The 27,808-nt window shown below is 41.5% G+C and overlaps 2 protein-coding genes across 3 annotated transcripts in view; both read right to left on the bottom strand.

Annotated features, from left to right (window-relative positions):
* The window catches only part of LOC138965153 (uncharacterized), a 27,803-nt gene extending 26,346 nt beyond the window's left edge, over positions 1-1,457 (bottom strand). Inside the window, exon 1 of one of the 2 annotated variants that reach the window (XM_070337280.1) lies at positions 1,183-1,457. In XM_070337280.1, the coding sequence (XP_070193381.1) occupies positions 1,183-1,264 (82 nt within the window). In that variant the 5' untranslated portion in view covers positions 1,265-1,457. The remainder of the gene's footprint in view (positions 1-1,182) is intronic. The other variant, XM_070337279.1, reaches the window with a different exon arrangement.
* LOC138965148 (chorion peroxidase-like) overlaps positions 1-27,808 on the bottom strand; it is a 276,867-nt gene that overhangs the window by 161,258 nt on the left and 87,801 nt on the right. The window lies entirely within an intron of this gene.

Here is a 27,808-nt window from a genome sequence, read left to right as displayed (position 1 = left end):
TTAGGAATGATTTTAGAAATTATGTCATATTAATTTATTGTGTGCCTATGATATCGTGCTCTGTTGATGCATCTAGGTGCCTGCTTACAGTACAATAGAACATACTTAAAGGCATATGTACTCGATGACTATACACGCTAATTGCTTTACCAACAGCTGGAGACATGCTAAATTAAGTTCCCTGCAAAATATTGTGGTCTAGGACCCCTTCAATGTTGAGATATGTTAATTTTCATTTTGATCTGGATCGTCCTATTTATAGATTTGGCAACACATGTAACGTTGATGCAAGGGAGCTAACACCGCGGCTTTGTTGACATCCTCACTTTTTCAGAGGCTAGAACAAGCTGTAATGCATGTATTATGGTCCGCGCATGGTGACATATCGTCATTATATGGTCTTATGGTGCGTTTGACATCGATTATGGGCAAACTACACTTTGTAAACACAGGAGCGCGTACATATGCCTTTAAGCTGTATCTTGTTTTTTTCTGGAAGATAAATTTGTCCCCAAAACTACATATTTTACCCCGTAAAGCTACAACAACGTCCATTGTGACCCATACTTCATTCAAATTCAGCTTGTTGAGGATTTTTATCAAGTACCTTGACATCAATTTGAAAAGCTTGCAAAAGAACCAAATCTTATCTTCTAGCTGTGCCATCTCTTATTAGGTAAGTAAGTAAGTAAGTAAGTAAGTAAGTAAGTAAGTAAGTAAGTAAGTAAGTAGGTAAGTAAGTCAGTCAGTCAGTCAGTCAGTCAGCCAGTCAGTCAGTCAGTAAGTAATGATGAGGATATCTATATGACGCAAATGGTGATACAGTTCTAAGCGCCTCACAAAAACATACATGAATAAAGTATTATGTACACAATTCAAAATCAAATAATAATACACATTGAACAAAACTAAATCAATTTACAAAGTGTTAAATGCACATTCATGAATTTAAAAACACAAAGCACACAAATAAAAACAGTTATTGTAAGTAAGTAAGTAAGTAAGTAAGTAAGTAAGTAAGTAAGTAAGTAAGCACGTAAGTTGCTTAGTTATTTAGGTAGTTATAGTTCGTTCATTCGCTCGTTCGTTCGTGCGTTCGTTCGTGTGTTCGTCCGTTAGTTCGTTCGTCTGTTCGTCCGTTGATTAGTTAATTGACACTGTGTTAACGCAAGGCTTAATTACCTGTTTGAGATAGAACATTTTGTCCAAGTGTAAAAACACACAGCAGAAAGAAAGAAGTGGTGTACGATCCAAACAGCAACATGACTGCGATGTCTGCTTCGGCACGATGTCTTCACAAAATAAACTCCCTGAACAGGCGCACAAGATTTATATACCCCTGTTTTCAATTGCATTTTACTTCCTCTTGCATCCTAAAATCACACAAAAATAGAAGGCAGCGAGATATTAGTCGTGTATTCAACACCTGATTGGTGCGTGTGATTGAGCTGGTAAAAGGTGGTATAAAGCTTTGGGAAAAAAACAGGAAACCATTGTGTAAATATAGAGTACACAATGTTCTATTTTAACTCACATTGGGAATCCCGAGAGACTTACTTTGTTTAGTGGGGCACTTATGGGGGTCGAGGCTTGCCGAGACCCCCTCAGTGCGCCACTAAACAAAGAAAGTCGCGAGGGATTCCCAACGTGAGTTAAAGGCAGAGTAAGCCTCCCGTAAACCATCACAGATACGGTCAGGATTTTACACACAGTACAAACACCCTTTCATTTAAACACTCACCAATTGAGAACATCCTAGGTGCCCTCCGTAAAGAGCGAACAATTTTCAAAGAATTTATTTTTGCGTGGTTTATCTTACCCCTGAGCCATCGTGAACCCGTGTGATCCAGTTTTCCTTTTTCACAATGCAGTCGTCAGTTAGTCGTGAATGCGACTCGATGTGAGCTTATCTACAATAGCACGTTTTTTATGCACGAAACAACGGCTGTGGTTCACAAGAACTCTAGCGATGGCTTTTGACTGTTGAGAGGAACGGCGATTTGCACTGATAAACCGTCGTCTACTACGACCCTTGCGTGACCCTGCTTCCGGGCTTTTCTTTTTTTTAAACTTTCACAACTTCGAATTGTTCTGATCTTGTCTTGATGAAAAACGAATTCTTTTATGATTAAAGAATGTTTGTGTAACAAGCTGTCAATTTATTATTTAGATTTTAAAAGTTAGGTCTAGCGCAAAAACGAGGCGCCGTTGTTGTTAACGAACAAGTCTACGAAAATAAATTCTTTGAAAATGTCTCACGCTCGACAGAAAGCAGCCAGGATGTTCCCGTTCGGTGAGCGTTCAAATGGAAGTATGCTTGTACTGTATTTAGACGCTCGGGGAGCTCTGTGATGGTTTACGGGAGGCTTACTGTGCCTTTAAAATAGAAAATTGTGTGATTTTGTTAGTACACTTTGTTTGCGGTTTGGCATGTTTTGTTGTTTTGGGACTAAATGCTACGTCTATTAACATCTCATGCACTGTAAATCCTGTTGGTAATTCCGCGCTTGAAAGTAGTCCGATCATTCCACTGCATATTTATCGGCACATATGTTATGTTGTGCATAAACCACACATTTTGTTCGTATCGAAACAAAGCGAGCACGGTGTGTCAACTGATTCCGTTCATACACCGGATGTTTCCGTTCGTCCGCAGGATGTTTCCGTTCATACAGCCTCATTTTCGGCACTTGCTTGGGGAAAAAAACGTGGCGGAAAGTCGTGTGGGCAGTGCGCTTTTGCGATATTGCAAGAATAAGGTAGCTAATTGGTTGGGCTATGTGTACGATAAGTACCAAGGTGCTAGTAATCCTCATGATTACACACGCGGGCCGAACGTGGCAGAATTGCCTGATTTTTTTTTAACATTTTCTTGTTTTTCTCGCTCTGTTATCGAATCTGACCCCTGATTTGCACATGATCCCCAAAACCATTGCTTGTTACGACATTTCGCTTGAACAGAAATGTATAGAAACGCATGGCTTTTGTACAATCACTTGTCTTTTGAAAACATGCAGATTCCGTTCATACACCATGTTTCCGTTCGTACAAAAGTGCATGTTTCCGTTCGTACGAAAAGCGTTTCCGTTCGTACACATTCGTTAGATCAGAGTGAAACAGGCCCCCACTACAAGTTCTGTGTGTTCCAATGGTCGTCAGATAGCACAAAGTACGAATGCGTGTGATATTGGACCAGTGTGAACCATAGGATGAATTGAATTTGCACAAAACAGTTTTGTGTCCGTTCGTACTGATTTTGACTAAAACATGTTTCCGTTCGTACCACTTTCATCAAATTCGTACGCGTTTTATGACGTTCGTGATTTTGGTAGAAAGCTTGTGCAATTAGCATTTTAATACCCCTAATTCGAGTTATGTATTACCAATAATTCATGTTGTTTATGAGTGCAACAACACGCGACTGTGGCTTTTCTGGTGCAATACCATCCCTGTTTAAAATCTTACCGAAGAGCAAACATTTTGATAAGTGTGTCTTCGTCCAGTTTCCTTACACATGTCGTTTCAAAGATCTGAACTTATGTGAAACCTGTTCAAATTATGTACTCTTTATTTTTTGAAATTTCAGATGTGCTACTCAGAAAAAAGCAGATGCTGTGTCCTAAAATCGTTATAATCAGGTGATAGGTCAACACACTTTTAAATGTATCTTTCGAAATGCAATTTAACAAAACAAAACTAACACTTGTTTTAGTGAGTGAATACGAAAGGTAGGGTTACCTGTTTTGTATAACTTTTTGTTTGTTCGTTCGTTTGTTTGTTTGCCTATTTGTTTGTTTGTGTGTTTGTATGTGCGTTTGTGTGAGTCAAAACAAGTAGGCTTAAGTTTTCTTGCCAGATGGTTTTCTCCTGTTTATTCAAAGAGTTTGAAGTCTGACATGCTTTGCATGGGGTATGGTTCTACAGCAATTAAACAAGGATACCTCTCCTTTCAATGTAATTTTATCCCGCCTCTTCTCTGTCTGTCTGTCTCTGTCTGTCTGTCTGTCTGTCTGTCTGTCTGTCTGTCTGTCTGTCTCTCTCTCTCTCTCTCCCTCTCTCTCTCTCTCTCTCTCTTTTTTTTGTACTGCAGCGTGCCAGTTATTATGTAAGACACACGCCACTGCATTGATCGAGAATATAATGAAGCAATCTCGCAATTTGCTGTTCTAGGATGACAAGAATCAATGGAATACGTGAGATGCGGACATTGCAATAAGCGCTTTCCAGCTATAAAAGATATATATATTTACGTAGCCAAGACACTCACAGATATAAATTTTTAGAAGCATAAATATGTACCATTCGTTTGCGAGTTCACAAGCAAGAAGAAGTACACACTAATTATCGATTTAAACCAGGATTATCAGTTGATTGTTTCAACTTTTCCCCAGACGGGTCTGTGATTGCAAAAGACACAGGCAGGTTAACAGAAGTCACGTTACAGACGCCAAGTTCATCAACTAGTAAGGACGTAACTGAAAGTGTAGACGATTATATTGTGGCTACATTTACACAGCTGTTAAAGAAAGCACTACCCGCCATTCAGAGTCACGGGGACGTAGATTTTGAGATTTGTAATGACCAACTCTTTAATTAACAGAAACGCTTTTCGTACAAACGGAAACATGTACTTTTGTACGAACGGAAACATGGTGTATGAACGGAATCTGCATGTTTTCAAAAGACAAGTGATTGTACAAAAGCCATATATAAGTTACAGGTCCGTCCATTCATGGTATCGCGTGATATTTTGTCGAGACTGGGTCAATGAATATGATGACGTCACTCGAGGCTCTGCCGAGAGTGACGTCACTATATTCTTTCACCCCGTCGAGAAAAAAATATAACGCTATTATATACCATGGATGAATCAGAGCTGTAACGCGAATACTATATTTTGTGTCAGTCTTGGCAAGGCCAGTTTTGTCCAGTTCCGGAAAAGACATCATGTATTCATTCACCCTGTCGAGACGAAATACCACGCGATTCCATGGTTGAATCAGAGATGTAACTTATATTATACGTACATATCATTTATTACGTCATAATTGTCATCACAAGACAGGTACTACACATACTTTGTTTGTCGTCTGTTACAAATCTAGTCTTGTTGGCTGACACGGAGTACCTTTATCAACCGGAATAAATGCTCAATCCACTGTCATTTTGCCACTGAACATTGTTTTGTTTTCTTTCACGTTTTAGTTAACATTGAAACGGCAACCCAAAAGAATGTTTCAGCTGTTTCAACACACGGGTTTATAGCTACTACTTTTGAGTTGCTTGTTCCGCAGTCTAAAATGACACCGGAAGCGAAAACAATTGTCGCGCATACTGTCATAAAAAGACGTCATGACAAAGTTACTGGCAATGTTATAGGCAAAAGGAAAGAGACTCTGACGTCATTTGGTTTTGGTTCGGTGGGTTCCGTCTTACTTGCTGGTCCGTGGGTCAGACTTGACGCAGCCGCGTGAGTACCCAAAACGTCTTTGTTCTCTGTTGGCATGGGTGTGTCTAAAACACGCGGGGACACGCGGGGACAGTTTAACTGCACGCGGGGACACGCGGGGACGGTGAAATAGCACGCGGGGACGTTATTTTATAACACTCTGAAGAAGAAAAAAAATAATAAATAAATATTAAGATAACATTTTTTTATTTTTTTTATTTTTTATAAATACATAAAGGATAGTCAGAATGTTATTATATAACGTCCCGGCGTGCTAGTTCACCGTCCCCGTGTGTCCCCGCGTGTTTTAGACAGTGACAGTGTCTAAAACACGCGGGGACACGCGGGGACAGTTTTACTGCACGCGGGGACGGTTAAATAGCACGCGGGGACGTTATTTTATAACATTCTGACCAATAACAAAAACAAAAAACCAAAAAAATACATCAGTAAAAAAAAGAAAAAAAATGTTTGTTTTTTTAAATCAATCAATCAATCAATCAATATGAGGCTTATATCGCGCGTATTCCGTGGGTACAGTTCTAAGCGCAGGGATTTATTTTATTTTTTCAATTTTTATTCAAGGCGCAGGGATTTATTTACGCCGTGTGAGATGGAATTTTTTTTACACAATACATCACGCATTCACATCGGCCAGCAGATCGCAGCCATTTCGGCGCATATCCTACTTTTCACGGCCTATTATTTCAAGTAACACGGGTATTTTGGTGGACATTTTTATCTAAGCCTATACAATTTTGCCAGGAAAGACCCTTTTGTCAATCGTGGGATCTTTAACGTGCACACCCCAATGTAGTGTACACAAAGGGACCTCGGTTTTTCGTCTCATCCGAAAGACTAGCACTTGAACCCACCACCTAGGTTAGGAAAGGGGGGAGAAAATAGCGGCCAGACCCAGGGTCGAACACGCAACCTCTCGATTCCGAGCGCAAGTGCGTTACCACTCGGCCACCCAGTTATTAGATAACGTCCCGGCGTACTAGTTCACCGTCTCCGTGTGTCCCCGTGTGTCCCCGCGTGTCCCCGCGTGTCCTCGCGTGTTTTAGACAGTGTCTAAAACACGCGGGGACACTAAAACACGCGGGGACACGCGGGGACACGCGGGGACAGTTTTACTGCACGCGGGGACGGTTACATAGCACGCGGGAACGTTATTTTATAACATTCTGACCAAAAAAATATAAAAAAATAAAAAAATAAAAATACGTAAAATAATTTTTTTATTTTTTTGTTTTTTTTAAATACATAAAGGATAGTCAGAATGTTATAAGATAACGTCCCGGCGTGCTAGTTCACCGTCCCCGTGTGTCCCCGCGTGTACCCGCGTGTCCACACGCGGGGACAGTTTTACTGCACGCGGGGACGGTTAAATAGCACGCGGGGACGTTATTTTATAACATTCTGACCCCCCCAACCAAAACAAAAATACATAAGTTAAAAAAAAATTGTTTTTGTTTTTTAAATACATAAAGGATAGTCAGAATGTTATTAGATAACGTCCCGGCGTGCTAGTTCACCGTCCCCGTGTGTCCCCGCGTGTCTCCGCGTGTCCCCGCGTGTCCCCGCGTGTTTTAGACAGTGTCCCCGGGGACACGCGGTGACACGCGGTGACACGCGGGGACAGTTTAAATGCACGCGGGAACGGTTAAATAGCACGCGGGGACGTTATTTTATAACATTCTGACCACACACACACACACATACACACACACAAAAACATAAGTCGGCATTATACTTATATCTAAATATCGGACCCTATTGCTACGCTGAAAACACAATAGCTGTTACTATTATTGTGCCGTTACATAAAACAGGAGACTGTGATAACCCGGATAATTACAGAGGAATTACCCTCACCAGTACGATGAGCAAAATGTGTATGTCTGTCCTGAACGACCGCCTGTCTGTGTGGTCAGAAAATAATAACATTTTAGATGAAAGCCAGGCCGGTTTCCGGAGGAATTACTCAACTATTGATCATGTGTTTACCCTTCACGCTTGCGTCCAGAAACAATTTTCACAAAAGGCCAAACTGTATGTAGCCTACATAGATTTTTGTAAGGCTTACGATAGCATTAAGCGCCCCGTGCTCTGGTCAGTGCTTTTTCGATTAGGCATACAAGGCAATATATATTTTAAGGTGTTGAAGAGCATGTATGAAAATGTGAAAACATGCGTGCAGTTCGGAAACGAATACACTGATTTCTTTGAATGTATGCAAGGCCTTAAACAAGGTTGTGTAGCCTCACCGACAATTTTCTCGTTTCTGATCAACGAACTGCGCAGGATGTCATACAACGAGGCAGACATGGGATACGTTTATCTCCGTCTGAGTTAGAACTGTTTGTAATGCTTTTTGCTGACGACATTGCGCTGTTATCCAGCACTGTATTAGGCCTACAAAACCAGCTTAATGTCCTGCGCTGCTCTGCAGATAAACTGTGTCTGAACGGGAACTTGACAAAGACTAAGGTCATGTTTTTTAGAAAGGGCGGGCACATTGCACAGAAAGAGAAGTGGTTCTACGGAATGGATCGTCTTGAGATTGTGAACTCGTTTAAATATCTCGGTGTAGCCCTTTCCACCAAACTAAGCTGAGACATTGTAGTAGAAACAAAAACAACCATGGCGAAAAAGGGAGTGATCGAAATCGTTAGATTATTGAACAGACTTGGCTGCCATTCGGCAAAGGTGTTTTTCAAACTGTTTGACGCACGGATCGCCCCTATGTTCTTGTATGGTTCAGAGCTATGGGGATATGGAAAGTATGACTCTGTGGAAAGGGTCCACCTGTGTGCGTGTAAAAAGTTTCTGAAAGTGACAATTCGAACTCTAAACAACATTGTGTACGGTGAATTGGGAAGACATCCGCTGTATATTAACTCTGCAGTCATATGTGTGAAATACTGGTTTACACTGCTGAAGCAACCTGATTCAAGATATTCCAAGATTGCATATAACACGCCGTGGATCGTGTAACTCTGCATTTGCGCCACCGCAACTTTTCATCGCTTCACGCCGACGAAGAGGCAAGCTGCGAGGTAGGTCTCTCGAATGATAAATTAAATTGTTAGAATGCTAAGCACTCAGCATGTTCTCAAGTGTTGCATTTCACATACTTATATCCTTAGCTATATTTCTGTATATATTTTTTGATGCTTTGATGGCCCTGGTGATCGTGACGATCTGTTTTTCTTTTCGTTTCTCCATGTTTTGGGCATATTTTCAGTTTCTGCGTCAAATGCAACAAAACGGAGATTACTGGTTATTCTTGGACATGTTCACTGATAACTTTAATGTTTTATGAATCTCCACGTGTAGTTTCTCTGTATATAGTTCCATATATACTTTGCAAGAAGCAGATAAAAACAGAGTGTCAACAACTCTCTGTAATTCGCCACCGCATCAATTCAATGTTAGATGTAACTCGCCACCGCATTTTTTGTTATTCGCCACCGCACTACGCAAATTGTTATTTTCAAACGCATCAACATCGTGGAGGCATTTAAACCTTTATTTTTGTCACAAAACTGACAGCAATTGATAGGAGCATTTTAACTTTTGTGCTGCAAGTTTTAAACTCAGGGGAGTGGCGTGATCTTGCCTATGCAAAGGATTTAAAGGCACCATGAGTTGACAAATCAAACTGTAGTATTTCTTCTTCTTCTTCTTCTTCTTCTTCTTCTTCTTCTTCTTCTTCTTCTTCTTCTACTTCTTCTTCTTCTGTATGAAAAGTATGCTTATCTGTACTTGAGTGTATAACCCACATGTACTGGAATGTGCTTATATATATATATATATATGACCCCCCAAAAAAAGTCCCTGGGACTGTGAGATTCAAGAGGTTTAGGATATGATGACATCAATAGGAAATATAACAGTGCTTACCGTAAGAGTGAAAAAAAACCCTATATTTACAAGTGGGAAATGCATCGATGACGGCGAGTGATGATCTGAACAGATTACGCAGCAAAATAAAGACACATCAGAACATGAAGACCAACGTTTTCACCAATGAGATTTCACTTCTAGGAAGGCACGCTGATGAAAAGTTTGTCCTCATGTTCTCTTATGCATTCATTTACATTCGGAAGATTGACTACACATACAAGAATGTACAAAAACGTTCCGCATGGTTTGAACATTACTTCGTGTAAGGCGACGAATGGCAGGATGGATAGCGTACTTACTTCAGATAAGTGCTTCTTTTTCAAACTAAAAAAATAAAATAAAAATAAAAAATAATAATCAAAATATGCTGGATCTATTCAAAAGTGTTCATTGCAGAACTGAAAACAAAATTCTTTGAAAACAACATTTCAGGCAACACATTTCTTGGAATGGCGTAAAAGCTGCGTCCTGTACATGAAAGGATAAAAGCATCTTGGGCAGGAGTGAGCAAGTGTGTGTGTGTGTTGGTGTGAGCCTTGAGTGTTGATTTGTGTTTATCCCCGAGTACGCAGTACTAGGGTCCAGCAGACTTTAATTGTGTGTCTGTGTGTCTGTCTCGACTTAACAGCTTATTGCTGGGAAACTACTGGGCGCAGTTTGTTCAAAAGTTGATACACTAACTTGATAATAGGTCCGATTGATCGTATTAAAACTTCATAATGTTACCTGGGACCTAAATGGCAAATAATCCACAAAAACGACTCTTAACGGAGGGCGCAATTCGCGGTGGGTCAGAATAGCCGTTCGGCTGATAAACCGCCCAGCCAAGCCAGCGACACCGTACCAGGCTTTGCGTGCTTTGCGTGCGTGTACCACTGCGCGAGGACTATAGGCATTTGAGTTCACTGGCGAATGTCAGATTTGTTGGCTTGGAGGAAAGCGTTTCCGACTATGGCCAAAGGGATCCGGGTTCGATTCCCGGCATGGGCGGTCTATTTTTTTTTTAAATTCTTGTTTACTATTGTTTATTATGAACGTTTTAATGTTTTATTTTACTCTAATAATTTTTTTAATTGTGTAAAATGAATAATTTTTTTTTTTTTTAAATCCAAGTGATCCTGGTGGAAAGCGATTCGTCTATGGCCAAAGTGATCCGGGTTCGATTCCCGGCATGGGCGGTCTATTTTTTTTTATTTTTTTTTTAAATTCTTGTTTACTATTGTTTATTATGAACGTTTTAATGTTTTATTTCACTCTAATAATTTTTTTAATTGTGTAAAATAAATGAATATTTGTTTATTATTTTTTTTTTAAATCCACGTGCACAAGACAAAAACTTTCATACTGGGGGAGCGAGCCAGTCTGAAGAGTACTCGGGTCCAGCGCCAGCGTTTTTTATACTCTTTGCCACAGACATCACACGCGTACTTAGTGATTTGCACACATGTGTGGCGGTTTGGGTTTGCATTGCGTTTGCACGCAAATGTTTTGTCGCACTTGGAGCAGTCGAATGGTTTTTGACCGATGTGCTGTTTGTTCACATGTGACTGGAGGTCTGCAGACCTCGTGAATGTTTTTTTGCACATCCCACAGGTAACCCTTGGACCCCCACCCTCTGTGTGATGGAAGAGCCTGTGGTTTCTTAATGTTCGTTGGTGTTTATATGTTTTCCCACATTCTGGGCATAAACACTGCTTTTGCTCTGACTTCTTTTTCTGCGGTGTCGAAGTCACTGGTGGTCGAGTAGTAACTTCTACCACATCACTGACATCAAGGAAGCTGTCAATGGTTTGCCCGGACTGTTCCAAATCCATCTGCAACAAAACCACTCGTATCCCGTCAGAAAAGTTATTGTATAAGCATATGTGATTGAAGAGCGCAGCGATTCTTGCCATTCTAGCAATAAACACTCAGTGGCTGAAATCACTAAGTTTGACAATATGGAACCTACCTCTTCCTGTTTGATTTGCGGTCACTTGAGTCTGAAACTGGGCCTGGAACGCTCCTGTTAAAAACATTGTGGGGCCAAATACCACATAATTCTAAAATTCTTAAGCTTCGTTGGTGTTTATGTGTGTGAAATAATTCTAAAATTCAGTCATTCCTATTACCAGCGACAACACAAAAACTCATCAGTTTGACGCTGGAAGAGAAAAGAACGCCTCTGACAGACGTGACGTTTTTCGGGAAAGAAGAATGACGAAGAATGTGGGAGTGAAACGCCGCCAGGTGCGTCTCAGAAACGTGTTCTACAAAAGCTGAACTATACACTGAACTGAACAACTCCAAATCAATATTTTCAATTGGAAGTGACAGAATCACTGAACTCTTCAACATATTATGCAATTCATTAGACAGTTGCGGTGGCGAATAACATCCAAGACGTGCAATTGCGGTGGCGAATTACACCAAGCATCGGTGGCGTATAACATGAAGTCTAATTGTTTGTGTTTTCTTTTGCCGCGTGCGTCACCCAAAGACAAAATTGTGCAACAGCATTCATCAAGAATACAAAGGACATGTTTAGCTCACAGGATATCATCACGGGAATGCATCAACTAGTGCTGTTTCGTTGAAGTTACGAAGGAAGGGACAAATCGTGCAATTTCAGCTACAATTCCAGCAGAAATCGGACTTCAGAACTGCCGAAACCTGACATTTCGACTAAAAAAGCACGTACCTTAGACCTTGAGTATATACTTCTTTAAAATGTACTAATGAAGAATCTAGATGATGCCTGAAAGTCCTACACATTTTCATTTTCTGTGAGAGACCTACCTTGCAGCTTGCCTCTTCGTCGGCGTGAAGCGATAAAAAGTTGCGGTGGCGCAAATGCAGAGTTACACGATCCACGGCGTGTATAAAGCTTTATGTAATTTGGCATTGAAGGTCCACACAAATTGGGTCTCACATGTGCAGAGTCTTTTATGTTGTAACGGTTTTGCTGCTGTGTGGATGTACGGAATCGTCGCGATATAACCTTCGTGGTTGAAAACGACGTTAAACACCAAATAAAGAAAGAAAGAAAGATGTACGGAATGGTTGGGGATGAGAAGTGTTTCTTACAAGAGTTTAAAAGACGATTACAAGATTGTTTTTGTCAAGAATGGTTCTCCTCTTTAGAATGCAGTGAACGTTTCGACTTTTATAATTGTTACAAAACATGCTTGGAAAAAGAGAAATACATTGAATTAATCGAAGATATTAGGTACAGAGTTGCTCTTACTCGTTTCCGCGCAGGAGTATCCGAAATCAACGCTCACAAATTTCGGTACGCACCAAACCAAACGACAAGAAACTGTCCTCTCTGTACAGCTGATACAGAAGATGAACACCATGTTGTATTTTTATGTCCTTTTTATCAAGACCTTTGAGCAAAGTATTTGAAAATCTCAAACTCTTAGACGCTGCAACAACAACTTGTGTACTTCTGTGGCAGTAATGAGGATAATGTGATGAACAGCTTCAGCAGATTTGTGTTCTTCATGTTACAGAAGAGACGAACCCTTATCAATCAGGTTCAGTGACATGTCATCAGGGTCTTAATGTATTTGTTGAATTTTATGCGTGACTATAATTTATAACTGTGCAAATACTATTGCTGTTATTTTAACCACTATTGTAAGGGGTTGTGGCCTTAGACAATTAAAGATGTGTTCTTGTTCTTGTTCTGTGTCTCTGTCTCTTCGTGGGAGGTGAACATAAAACAGAGAAAAAGCGTCGGGGATGAAAGTGTTGGGAGAAAAATATGTAGACATAGCACATAATTATACTTATTCCCCCCTCTGCTTCTTTACCTCTGTAAACTTGTAGGGGTAGTTATTTTTCGATAATGACCCAGCAACCAAACAAATAACGACCCAGCAACAGCCTGAATCCTCGATAGTGCAATGGGTTGAGAAACTGTTCTGTTTCGGTACTACTTTTTGCGACTGAAAAGTTCCGAACGCTCTAATGTACGAAGTATACATCTCTGGAGCAAACAATACAAACATACCGCATTTAAATTAACAACTACAGGCCTGAACACATGAATCTCCATATAAAATCCATGAGTTCGGTTGTTTTCTGAATCTAGATCAGACGTTCATCACAAGCAATTTCCCAAGGCAAGTAACTCATACTTTGTCTAGCGACAAGAGTAGTTCCCCTTCTTTTCACTCAGTTTCTTCGACAACAGACTGCAATCCGACGGTCAGTTTTCAACAATATTTCATTTAATAAACAGATCACACGCAACCAAATGCACACATCTCATCAATTTAAACAACATAAAGCGGTTTCATACACTATTTTCCCCAGAAAACTTAACTTCATACAGTTTTTAACGTTGGAACACGGGTGCAAAAGTTCGTCTGCTAGTCCCATTTGACGAAAAAACATTATCCTAAACGATACCAAAACATATACAGAACACACAATATCTGCCTTTGCCGCCACAGCAGAATAACAGCATATCTGTGTACTTGATTTTAGCCCAAAATAGGAAAACTGACAAGAAGTGTTAACAGAATGGAATGATTTGCACGGAACTATACAACCGCGCATTAATCGATCGCCTGCGCAGGTTGACTGGTTGAGAGAATAGGATTCGATCAAACTTTCGCAAAAAAACTCCTCTTTTCTTTGAATAACTGAAGAAAGGAGGAATAAAGAGGTTACACACCTCGTCTCAGTGATTATAAAAAATAATGGTCTCAGTTCGCGGTCATGAAAAAGCTCGCTAAAGCTCGCATTTTTCATGATCCGCTAACTTCGACCATTATTTTTGATAATCACTGAGACTCGGCATGTAACCTCTACATACATACACACTCAGTCACACAGAAACAGAGAGAGACAGACAAACACAGAGTGAAAGACACACACACACACACACACACACACACACACACACACACACACACACACACACACACACACACACACACACACACACATTTACGAGTATTTATGTGTGTGTGTGTGTGTGTGTGTGTGTGTGTATTTCCCTTCGCATCTCTCTCACTCTCGCTTTCTATCTCAATTCCCCCCCCCCCCCCCCCCCCTCGATTAACTGAACGTGATCACGGTGACTTCCTGTTTAAATACAATCTTATTTACGGGATCTTCTTGCTTTAAGATTCAAATAATGGGTGGTATAATGTCACTGCGGTGGTCGAAGGATGGCTTTGCTCTATTTTTAAAGAGTTCGTATCCTCAAATCAAATCACAAACAACAAGGAATAGTCTGTGCGCCTGGTAACTCATGTTAATTCCTGGATGTTTGTTAGTTTCGTTCATGGGCTTAAACTTTCATGTTTTTTTTATGTATATGACCGTTTTTAACCCGTCATTTAGACGCCGCTTTCGGGGGAAGCATGCACTGTAGTTTATTGTGTTTATAACCCACCGAACTCTGACATGGATTACAAACAACAAAAACAAGTCTGTGCACCAGGTAAAACCGAGTTACTTCCTGGTTGTAGGTCGGTTAAGAATTATGTACCCTGCGATAAATCGTAAAATGTTTTCTTAAAATATTATAGTCATGAATACAAACGAAAATATGCTTCACTTGATATCACGGCGTTTGTTTACTTAGATTTTAACGTTACGAAGAATATTTAGAATTTTAATGAACACATGTATTACTAGGGTTTTTATCAGCGTACAATCTGAAATGCAATACCACAGTCCGGCCTGAGTCAAAGATTGCTTAACGAAAATGTCAATCTAAATATTTGGTTTAAAAGTGAGGTCTTCACAGTTGGACTCAACTTTCACTAAATGCCGCATATGACGTCATCAAAGTCATTGGTCGAAAAATAAGTAAGAGAAAAGCCGTTTGGGGATATCGTCTGGAAGAATGTGTATGTTAAGTTTCATGCGGATCTGTCAAGTAGTTTTCTGGGGATCAGTCGCTTCACACATACACACACACACACACACACACACACACACACACATACACTCACACACACACACTAACGCGCGCGCACACGCACACACATACACACACACGCGCATTCACGCACATACAAACACACACACAAGATTGTTAGAATATCTTGTGCGATAAACCATTCTCACCTGCCAAAACTAAGAACAGTAAGTGAGCACTTGTTTTCTCTTTTATGAGTCAAGTTGTCATACATTTACAACACTCCCGTGTGATAGTTACTCGAGCAGACGTAAGGGGACTCTACTTACACCCGGGCGAGGCCGGGTCCTGACAGACAGACAGACGGACAGACACAGGCAGACACAGACATACGCAAGGTTGGAAGACACACAGACAACAGCCAGCGTCAAGATCGTTCAGGGGTATGCGCACATTTGAAATTGTCTAAATTGTGACTGCCACATCCCGGGTAATACGGCGCTTTCTTTCTTCTGCACATCTTGTGCGTTGCATCTGGGATCCCAAACCACTGCTCGCAGTCTCAGCTTTTTCCAGCTACAGGTAAGACGAAACATATGGGTGACGTTGTCACTGATCTTTGACCCGACAGCTACTGGCACGCAACAAAAGGTACTTATGAGTGTATTGTTCTTGTAGACAGCCTGGCACCTCTGAGGACATAATTACAACACCCCAACCCAAACTATATTACTCAATGGGCGATTAAAGACAGTGTACCCTACCCCATCCCACCCCCCTCCCTTATGATGTACCAGGAACTAAAGACCAAAACTGTCGGCCATACACGACGTAAATATGTCTACACAATATAATATTCAAATGCCAAACATGACCAGTGTTAGCTGGGGAATCTATATTACTAAGCATTACTTCTTAAATAACTTCATGTTTCTACATTTCCAAAATGTTCCTCTTCTTCTTCTTCTTCTTCTTCTGATAAAGAGAGAGAGAGAGAGAGAGAGAGAGAGAGAGAGAGAGAGAGAGAGAGAGAGAGAGAGAGAGAGAGAGAGAGAGAGAGAGAGAGAGAGAAGGCGAAGGCGAAGGCGAAGGTGAATTTGTATTCCATCAAACACAATGTGTATGTACAAGGGGGAGAAATAGTTAGTATGTGAACAAAGTGGAATTGACCGTCCAGAAGCAAGGCAACTTAAAATCAACAGTACTAGTAGAAACAGAGAAGAAAAAATACAGTAAGATGAAGACAAGGATTTTGGGTTGTACGATCATACCGGTCTATTTCACAATTGATTTTCTCTTTGTCTAAACGCGTAGAACACATAATTTGACAATGCAATCAGTCGTAATTTGTTGTCAGTCTGTAAAATACACAACGATGAGTTGGAGAACTGGTCAAGGTCAAAACAAGCACCAATGTACTTTTGACGGATTGCATTGTAAGCTGGGCATTTAAACAGGAAGTGGTTTTCATTTTCTTCAGTTGATTTACAAAATGTACAATTTCTGGATTCAGCGCACTCGGGATTATAGCGCAGTTTATTTACCTTCAATGGTGTAATGCCCAGTCTGAACTTTGTGTACATTTTGCGTATGTACTGGTTTTCAATGACACCCAGATACTTTTCTTTTTCAAGTTCTCCTTTAAACATCCTGTATACATCAAATCTCACACTTGTATCAAGTTTACAGTGCCAGTTTTGCTCAAAGCAGTCTTGCAGACGTTGCTGTAATGTTCTAATAAACGCACATTCCCTACCTACAGACCCGTTCAACCACACATCTCCAAATCCATTCATGCAAAGGAGGCATTTAACTTGTGAGACCCAATTCTGTTTTCCCCTTTCAACTGCGTTTTTTAACATGATGTATGACATCTTTGCATATCTCGAATCCGGCATACAGTTAAGTCTCAACCAGTACTTTACGCTTCGGATATTTGCTAGGATTGACAAAGTGCATCTTCCAAGTTCCCCATACACCATCTGGTTTGGACTGTTTGACGAGATCCCGAGTAATCTTTTACAGGCATACATGTGAACCTTTTCAATCTGTGAACAGTCAAAACATCCCCATAGTTCTGAGCCATAGAGCAAGATGGGAGCAATTTGCGCATCAAATAATTTGAAAAATATGTCCATGTCGTGGCATCCTATATTCCATAAGACTTTAAAAATCTCAATGACACCTTGTTTGGCTCTGGTGATTGCGTCATTGAAAGAGAGATTCAAACGGGCTTGGGTTGTGAATGTCAGACCGAGATACTTGTAAGAGCAAGCACTTGATACTTGCGCGTTTCCGTAGAACCATTTCTCACTTTTGGCTAAATGACCACCGTTTCGAAAAACAACGACATTGGTTTTATTCATGTTTAGCCTTAACCCAAGACGCTTTGAAACGTTATGTAAGATGTTCAGTTGGTTTTGCAAACCCACTATGGACGATGATAGCAGTGCAATGTCGTCAGCGAACATCAAAAGAAACAGTTCGATCTCGCCGGGAAGCATTTGAATTCCGTGTCTGCCCTTACATATTATTTCCGAGGCAAGTTCGTTTATAAGAAACGAAAAAAGCGTTGGGCTCGCTAGACAGCCCTGCTTCAGGCCTTGTAGGCATTCAAAATAATCAGTATTGCCAGAGTTACATCGGACACAAGAGAGAACAGATGAGTACATTGACCTAAGCATGTTAAACATTCTTCCTTTTACACCAATCTTTAATAAAACATTCCACAAAACATCCCTTTTAACGGTGTCAAACGCCTTTTGAAAGTCCACAAAAGCAACATATAACTTCTTTTTTAGTTGAAGCTGCTTGGTAACTGCTGCATAAAGAGTGAACATGTGGTCAATTGTGGAGTAATTTTTTCTAAAACCCGCCTGTGACTCAGAGAGAATGTTGTTTTCCTCAGCCCACGCTGTCAAACGGGCATTCATAATACTGGTATACAACTTGCTCACACAACTTAACAAAGAGACGCCTCTATAATTGTCAGGGTTCTCATAATCACCTTTCTTAAATATTGGTTGAATGATAGCCTTTGCCCAATCTGAAGGGTAGTCACCAGTCCTAAAAAGGTCGTTAAACAACGTCAAAAGATAGGGGACGATTGTGTCACCTGTGGTTTTTAAGAGATCATTTAAAACGCCATCTGGTCCCGCTGCTTTCCCTTTTTTTAAGCCACTTAAAGCAGTCCTCACTTCTTCTTCGGTAATATCACTGTTGAGAATGCCGCAGTCAAGTTCGTTTTCTTCTTCAGTGTCAGTATGGTCATGTTCTTGAACATGCCTTCTATCATCATCCTCGTTAAGTACTTTCTTAAAATGATCATACCATGCCTGATTGTCAATAGTTCCTGCGGGTTTACGTTTCCTCCTGAATTTCTTTATCTCCTTCCAAAATGCATGAGAGTCAGAAATATTCAACAGCAGGCTATTCACTCTATTTTGTTTATGACTGTCTTTTTTCTGTTTGAGCACTTTGGAGTATGACTTTCTCTCCGTTAGGTATAACATCTTTAACCTGTCTTTCTCTTGTCCTGTCTTTTCCTTTTTGTACATCCGAAATGCCTTGCGTGTTTGTCTTTTTAATTTTCGGCATTCAGAATCGAACCACTTGTTGTTTTCGGAGATTAAAGGTGAGTCATTTTTAAACACCCTTTCCATTGGTTTAGCAGCGTCTTTCAAAGCACACGTAAACAACTCCACTGACCCCTCTGCGTCCTCTTTGATCATAGCTGTAGCAGCGGCCAGTTTGTTTACAAAGCTTTCAGACTGGATCAAAGTTTTGACCTCTTGCTCTTTTTCTCTGTCCCATATGAGTCTTTTTGTAGGTGGCTGTGTTGCTTCACTGATGGGAGGACGGACATGGGCACAATCGACGCTAAACGTAAACCAGAGGGGCATATGCGATGACTCAACTCTCTCATCTACGGCTAGACGTTTAGAACGTGACGATAATTCATCAGAGACAACAAAGTAATCAATGACGCTATTTCCATGTACAGAAACATATGTAAAGTGTTCTGATAAATCAGGAGTGCAGTTACCGTTTAAAATATGCATACTAAAAGATGTACAAAGGGAAAGTAGCTCCCAACCAAATTGGTTAGCCACCTTGTCCTCTGATGACCTGGTGCAAACGTAGGGATCACATCGCTTATCGGCGCTATCCATTTCATCGACAGGGCACACGTTAGATTGATACTGGCCTGTTCTTGCGTTTAAGTCTCCACAAAGAATGACCTGCAAATCTCCATGTTTTTCAAACATGTCAAGGAGACAACACTCTAACTCATCGATATGGCATTTAGTCTGTTTCGTGTTATAATATGGCGACGTGGTTGGAGGGACATAGGCTGCCATGAAAATAATGTCTCCCTCTGTATTAAGCAATGTTTTGGAAAGTTTTAAGCATAAGATATGATCATATTCAGTCTCAACATGATAGACTAACTTACTTATATCTTTCTTTACGAGAACAACGACGCCCCCTGACCTCCTACCATGACTCGTTAGCTTCCTAGCCGATTTCTGGAAGATTTGAAAATCGCTAAAGTGCCGTGATAGGTCGAATGCTTTATCCAAAAATGTCTCTACAAGACAGACAATATCGAACTTCAGGATATAGCCCAGAAAATCAGGATCAGGTAGCTTAGAAGCCAAGCCATCGACGTTCCAAGTGAGAAATTCTAACGTGCCCTTACCACCTTCTACTGCCGATGTGACGTGCCCGCTCATTTTCACAATCTACAATCATTTAGGTAGGGGTGATAGAGACTTGAATGGCAGAACAGCCAAGCTTTAATATACAAGGAGCAAAGAGGGTAGAAGTAAAGGAGATCACGAGAGAGAGAGAGAGAGAGAGAGAGAGAGAGAGAGAGAGAGAGAGAGAGAGAGAGAGAGAGAGAGAGAGAGAGAGAAAAGAGAGAAAGAGAGAGAACATGTTAGTGCAATTTCAAACAGTAAATAAGATGTTTGTGTGTGTTTTAAACCGCCTGACACTGCGAGGCAATTGTCCTTGTTTTCATAAGGATAGTAACCTCTTTGAGTCTTGAGTTTTGAAGGAAGTTGGTGCAGAGTGGGGAAGACTTGGGCGTTAAGGGTACAGAGTATAACACAACACGAATCCAACTCACGGAAAAATGGCGCAGCCAAGGAAAACAAGTTTTAGCCAATGCACAGACAGTTGTGTAGAGACTGATTTTGTGGAGGGGCTGAATTCAGGCATGCAGCCAAGTGGGAGTTCGGTTTCGAAAGTAGGTGAGTATTACGTGTCTCTTGTTCCCGATAAACGCCGGTTAAAAAGATATCTTTGTGTATTGTGGAGACCAATAACAAAAGGCTGCATATTGTTTTTACAGGCACCATGATAAATTACTTATTAAATGTAGTCAACACCAATACGGACCAACGTATATCGAGTGCATCCCCCAGGCTTTATATAGAGATTACACAACGTCATCGAGTGAGGGACCGAAAAATATTGAAACTCGAGGATGATTTTTTTGTGGTATCAACCGAGACCGTAGGTCGAGGTTGATACCACACAAAACAAGAGGCGAAGCCTTCAAGGCTCACGTAAGAAATCGACAAACAGTAACACAAACTCAATCACTCCGTCACACACACACACACAGTACACACACACACACACACACACACACACACACACACACACACACACACACACACACACACACACACACACACACAGAAAGAGCATAGGTGAAACTGTGCAAGAAAGCGAGACACTAGATCTAGATCTGTCTGTCTGCATGTAGCCTACTTACATGGACACGACTGCCAAATAGTCTCGGCCCGCTCAAAATAACAATCACCGAGACTTTCAGTAATTCCATCGCGTGACGTCTAACCCTCGTACGTCATAATGTGACGTCAATGTAATATGACGTCTTCAAATGTTAAAGTTTCTACCACAGACATACATACATACATACATACGCACGCACGCACGCACGCACGCACGCACGCACGCACGCACAGACAGACAAAAGTTAGCATCGCATAGGCTACACTTCGTGAGCCAAAAATCATCCGAGAGTTTCAATATTTTTTGGTCCCTCACAAGATGACGTTTGTGTAATTTGTGTATACAATGATCAACGACAAAGACAAAAATTAAAACAAAAACAACACGAACTCTTTTCAATCGAGGATTGGTGGAAGGAAAATAGTGTGGCGTGTCTTTGGTTTTAGTGGCTTACAAAATGGTATTCGTGAATAAAGTTTCGATTCTTTTATTTTGATTTTGAAAGAAAAAATTAGAGCCGACACAATGCAAACCTGGAAATCACGGTAGAAGCCACTTTCGCGTTCAGTTTGCTTGATCAAGAACTTGTGCGACAGCCATTGTGTAATCAGGAAGTGACGTATCTTTAGCTACACTTGACGTCATTTCAACCTTTTAGAGAGAGAGACAGAGAGAGAGAGAGAGAGAGAGTGAGTGAGTGATAGAGAGAGACAGAGACAGAGAGAGAGAGAGAGAAAGAGAGAGATAGAGAACACGCATAGTAATGTTGTATTAAAGCTGTGGTCTATTTATGACTTTCCGGGGCTACGAGGTTGAAAAATAGGGATACAATCATGTACAGAATTCTGTACAGCAAACACTACCCGAAACCCCACCTATACGGCGTGTATGACCTTGAGAGCTTCAGTCAACGCTTGAATTTTGCAGGGATAACATCCGGTTTGCTCTCTCAAGACTGATCATATTATTATCTTCAAGAGAGATCAAGGGGAAAAAATAAACGCCCCGGCGAAGATTCGAACTCTCGACCTCGAGACTTCGTGTCTCATGTCCTAACCACTAGGCTACTGCGCCAATCGAGAAAAAGAAGGAAAAACATTGATATGAATTCATGTTATGTTATTCTTGAAGCAGCATGATTTATATCTCTATCCGCCCATTGTTCAGAAGTGAATACATGTATAAATATTTCTTAGTTGTCTGTTTTCAACTGCACAGAGTTTTAGAGAGATTCAATTACTGTTCTTGTCATTTTTCTTGCATGTTGTAAATAGAGATATCGCAGCTATTTGCATGGCGCGAATGTCGTGTAGCATGACGGTCACGGTAAACATGTACTGCGATTCCGTGAAACATGTTTGCAAATAAAGGCAAATTTTGAAAGCAATTTTTACAATTTTGCAACGCATGAATGGTAATTCAAGCGTAGAATGATATAAAATTATCATTTTTTTTATCTTTGAAAACACTAGTGAAGTGGCCTAGCGGTTAAGACATCGGCCCCGACATTTTGAGGCCCCGAGGCCTTGAGTTCGAATCCCTGCCAAGTCGTTTATTTTTTTTTGCTCGATCCTTCTCGACAAATATGCTCAGCTCTGAGAGAGCAAACCGGATGTTACCACTGCAAAATTCAAGCGTTGACTGAAGCTCTCAAGGTCATACACGCCGTATAGGTGGGGTTTCGGGTAGCGTTTGCTGTACAGAATTCTGTACATGATTTTATCCCTATTTTTCAACCTCGTAGCCCCGGAAAGTCATAAATAGACCACAGCTTTAACGCAAATTTATTGCAATGAAACAAACAAGAACACGAACACTTTCTTTGCTTGAAATATAAATTCGTTCCAGTTTATCTTGGATTCTTGTCATTGGGCCTCATCAACTTAGGAGTAAAACAAGTCGCGTAAGGCGAAAATACAATATTTAGTCAAGTAGCTGTCGAACTCACAGAATGAAACTGAACGCAACGCAACGCAGCAAGACCGTATACTCGTAGCATCGTCACTCCACCGCCCGTGGCAAAGGCAGTGCCCGTGGAATTGACAAGAAGAGCGGGGTATTCGTTGCGCTGAGAAGGATACCACGCTTTTCTGTACCTCTCTTCGTTTTAACTTTCTGAGCGTGTTTTTAATCCAAACATATCATATCTATATATTTTTGGAATCAGGAACCGACAAGGAATAAGATGAAAGTGTTTTTAAATTGATTTCGAAAAAAAAAAATTGATAATAATTTTTATATATTTAATTTTCAGAGCTTGTTTTTAATCCGAATATAACATATTTATATGTTTTTGGAATCAGCAAATGATGGAGAATAAGATAAACGTAAATTTGGATCGTTTTATAAATTTTTATTTTTTTTTACAATTTTCAGATTTTAAATGACCAAAGTCATTAATTAATTTTTAAGCCACCAAGCTGAAATGCAATACCGAACCCCGGGCTTCGTCGAAGATTACTTGACCAAAATTTCAACCAATTTGGTTGAAAAATGAGGGCGTGACAGTGCCGCCTCAACTTTCACGAAAAGCCGGATATGACGTCATCAAAGACATTTATCAAAAAAATGTTCGGGGATTTCATACCCAGGAACTCTCATGTCAAATTTCATAAAGATCGGTCCAGTAGTTTAGTCTGAATCGCTCTACACACACACACACACGCACACACGCACGCACACACGCACGCACACACGCACATACACCACGACCCTCGTTTCGATTCCCCCTCGATGTTAAAATATTTAGTCAAAACTTGACTAAATATAAACAAGTCGCGTAAGGCGAAAATACAATATTTAGTCAAGTAGCTGCCATTTTTCAGCAAGACCGTATACTCGTAGCATCGTCAGTCCACCGCTCATGGCAAAGGCAGTGAAATTGACAAGAAGAGCGGGGTAGTAGTTGCGCTGAGAAGGATAGCACGCTTTTCTGTATCTCTCTTTGTTTTAACTTTCTGAGCGTGTTTTTAATCCAAACATATCATATCTATATGTTTTTGGAATCAGGAACCGACAAGGAATAAGATGAAAGTGTTTTTAAATTGATTTGGACAATTTAATTTTGATAATATTTTTTATATATTTAATTTTCAGAGCTTGTTTTTAATCGAAATATAACATATTTATACGTTTTTGGAATCAGCAAATGATGGAGAATAAGATAAACGTAAATTTGGATCGTTTTATAAATTTTTATTTTTTTTTACAATTTTCAGATTTTTAATGACCAAAGTCATTAATTAATTTTTAAGCCACCAAGCTGAAATGCAATACCGAACCCCTGGCTTCGTCGGAGATTACTTGACCAAAATTTCAACCAATTTGGTTGAAAAATGAGGGCGTGACAGAGCCGCCTCAACTTTCACGAAAAGCCGGATATGACGTCATCAAAGACATTTATCAAAAAAATGAAAAAAATGTTCGGGGATTTCATACCCAGGAACTCTCATGTCAAATTTCATAAAGATCGGTCCAGTAGTTTAGTCTGAATCGCTCTACACACACACACACACACGCACACACACACGCACACACACACACACACACACACGCACATACACCACGACCCTCGTTTCGATTCCCCCTCGATGTTAAAATATTTAGTCAAAACTTGACTAAATATAAAAAGAAGAAAAAAACAACCACACACACGTACACAACTTAATGTAACTGAATGGAATTTGGTGCTCTGCAACTGAAGACGAAGAAGAAACTCATTGCGGCATTGTGAAATTGAAATTGAAAACTCCTCCATGAATGGGCGCATCAAAGGTCACTGCTGGCTGGCGGAGTGTGTTTCCGCCTGAGGCCGAGGCACTGGAATCTGCGTCATCAGTAGTTGACGTCATAGCTCCCAACTTTGAGACTGTGCAAGTGCGCGTGGTTGACAGAATTCGGGAAACTTGCAGTTGCTGGTTGTCGGACATTTTCGCGTAACTGAGTACAGACTGAATGTTTTTATGTCCTGATTTCTCCATTATATGTGACCCTCCACCACGGAATGAGTCGCATGTCACCTTTGCATGATTTTCATATCTTTACATTTTCCTAAAGAGTTTCTTATGCTCTATCCAGTGGTGAAAACCGTTTTAGAAAAGAGCGAAAACTGTTTGAGTTATAAGCCTGTGACTAAGGTGACCCTCACACTGTTACCAGACACTCTCCGGACTTCTATCAAGCCTAGCGCAGAACCGCGCGAGGTGGCATGCGACTCATTTCGTGGTGGAGGGTCACATATGGGTTGGGGGAACTCCAGAATCATTGAGCTTCTGTAGCAGCGTCTTCCTCGCCGAGGTACCCGAGATTCGTTTACTTGTGGTGGAAGATATCTCGGACGCGGCCGCCATTTCTTTCATCAAACTGCTGATTGTGTTCACTCCCATCGGCATTGCACGAAACCATTGTTTGCCTGGTTTCGGATCATGGACGCATGTGAGGTAGAACGGATAGTTGGAGCCGCATGTTTCTGCAGGGCGAAGAGAGGCATATTTCTCGAAGATCTTCACAGGGCACCGCTCAGGGTTTTCAACATCTTCATACGCTCGCGGTTTTGCCCTGACATCCTGCCTGGAGACCCCTGTTCTTGTTTTCGTGGTTCGCTCGTTGAATTCCAAGAAGAAGCGGTGGCCACTGCTGTCCATCTGAACAGTTAAGTCGGACCAGCACATCTGGCGATGTTCGGTTCTTGCCCGCATTCCAAAGTTGAGGCAGTTCAACCACCACACTAGGGTGTTGATTATGGCTCTTGGTGTGGACACTCCCAACTGACCAGAGTCCCACAGTGTTCCACCTCTTCGTCCGTTAGTGCACACGCTCTTTGAGGTAAGTTTCCTTTCCCTGCTGATTTCAGCTTTTTTTGTTTGCTTTTTGCAACTGCTCGAACGTTTTCAAACAGCGTATCATTGCTGGAAAAAATCTTGCCTTTTCCGTTCGCTGCCATGTGCCGATCGACGGCGGACAGAAATCCTCGAATCGTACCTGGTTCATATTCATCTCCATCTTCGCGTTTCACCGTTGTAAGAAACTTGACAAGAATGTTTGCAACAAGTTTTGGATCCTCAATTTTCGCTATATCAGCTGATCTCATCTGTTTTGCAAACTCTTCGGTTTGAAGAATGAAATCTGAAATCAGCCGTATCACATGTTCAGTTTTTCTTTTGGTGTTGGCGTTTTCTGTATCGGTGATGAGAGCGTTCACATCGTCATCAGTCACTTTCTCGAATCTCCTTTTTTTGGGCGCAGCGGCCATTAAATTTTCGTCCTCTTCATTGAAGTCTTCTAAGAAAAAGTCGCTTATCAAATCAAAATCGCCGTCCATCTTGACGAACGAACGTTGGCGTGTGAATACACAACCGGAAATAGATCTAGATCTAAATTGATCTCTATCTGTATCTGTATCTGTAGGTTACGTCGCTAGCATCCAGATTGCTGGCTTTGGCGCGACGGGCTGGGACAGGCTGATCTTTCTTAACCCAGTGTGGGATTTTCAGTGGGGCGACCACCCCCAACCCAGCGCGTCCCCGGGTGGCGGATAGGGGAACGGTCTTCAGATATGGAGATCAGCCGCTTGCGGCCGCGGACCAAACTGGCTCCGGGTGGGATCCCGGAAAATCCTCCCCCCTGTGCTCTCAGGGTAGGACGTACGGGCCATGAGCTAAGGGTGAGGTAACCCCGACAGAAAACCCCGAATGCTGAAGACGGAGGACCCGGGCCGCACGGCGCATTCTAACAAACCACGGGTACACGCACTTACGCAAATGATGGATGATGATCTGGCAGACGCCAGAAGGGAAGCAGAAGTCAACCCGTCACAAAACAACAACATCCGCCTCCAGGAAGCCAAAGCCAAATTTCTCAAAAAGAAGCTACAGGCAAGACGGAGAAGCTGGCAAGAGAAGACAAGCTCTCTGAACCTTGAGAAGGATGGCAGAAAGCTCTGGAGGCTCACCAAGCAGTTGAATGATGAGAACACCAGCAGAGGAAAGATCACATTAGAAGAGAACGGGAAGGTGCTAACTGGAAAGCATGCTGCCAACCAATTTGCTGAAAGCTATGCAGCTGAGAGCAACCTCCATGTTAGCCCCGAGAAACAGAGAGAAGCAAGAAGAGAGAAAAGAGAGAGACCTGCCAGACAGTCGACAGTGGACGCCATGAGTCAACCACTCACACTCCACGAGCTGCACTCAGCTCTGAAAAAGTCAAAGGCGAAGAAGTCCCCTGGCCCAGACGGCATCACCAACGAGATGCTAACCCACCTTGGTAGTGCAGCAGAGAACAAGCTACTCGAGGTCTTCAACAGCAGCTGGCAAGAAGGATCGCTACCACAACTCTGGCGAGAAGCGATCATGATCCCCATCTTAAAAAAAGGGAAGGATCCAAAGAAGGCCACCAGCTATCGCCCAATCAGCCTCACCAGCTGTGTTGTGAAGACCCTGGAGAGAATTGTGAACGAGCGCCTCAGGTGGTACCTGGAATCCAGGAACCTCCTCGCCCCTGAACAAGCTGGATTCCGACAGTTCCGCAGCACTGAAGATCAGGTCACTTACCTGGCGCAAGAAGTTGAAGATGCCTTTCAGGAACAGAAGCTGGTCTTCGTCACCTGGATAGATCTTCAGAAGGCCTTTGACAAGGTCTGGAAAGATGGACTCCTTGTAAAACTGCTGAGGAAAGGCGTGTCCAGCAACATGTACCAGTGGATTCGCTCTTACCTCTATAACCGCAGGGCAAGAGTTAACGTCGACCAGACCAAAAGCAAGAAGTTCCTCCTTCGTCATGGCGTCCCTCAGGGCGGAGTCCTCTCCCCAACACTCTTC

Source organism: Littorina saxatilis, linkage group LG4 (assembly GCF_037325665.1).
Source record: "Littorina saxatilis isolate snail1 linkage group LG4, US_GU_Lsax_2.0, whole genome shotgun sequence".
In the NCBI taxonomy this organism is placed as follows: Eukaryota; Metazoa; Mollusca; class Gastropoda; order Littorinimorpha; family Littorinidae; genus Littorina; species Littorina saxatilis.
The sequence above is the reverse complement of the archived record's forward strand: the minus strand, read 5'-3'. Positions and strand labels throughout refer to the sequence as shown.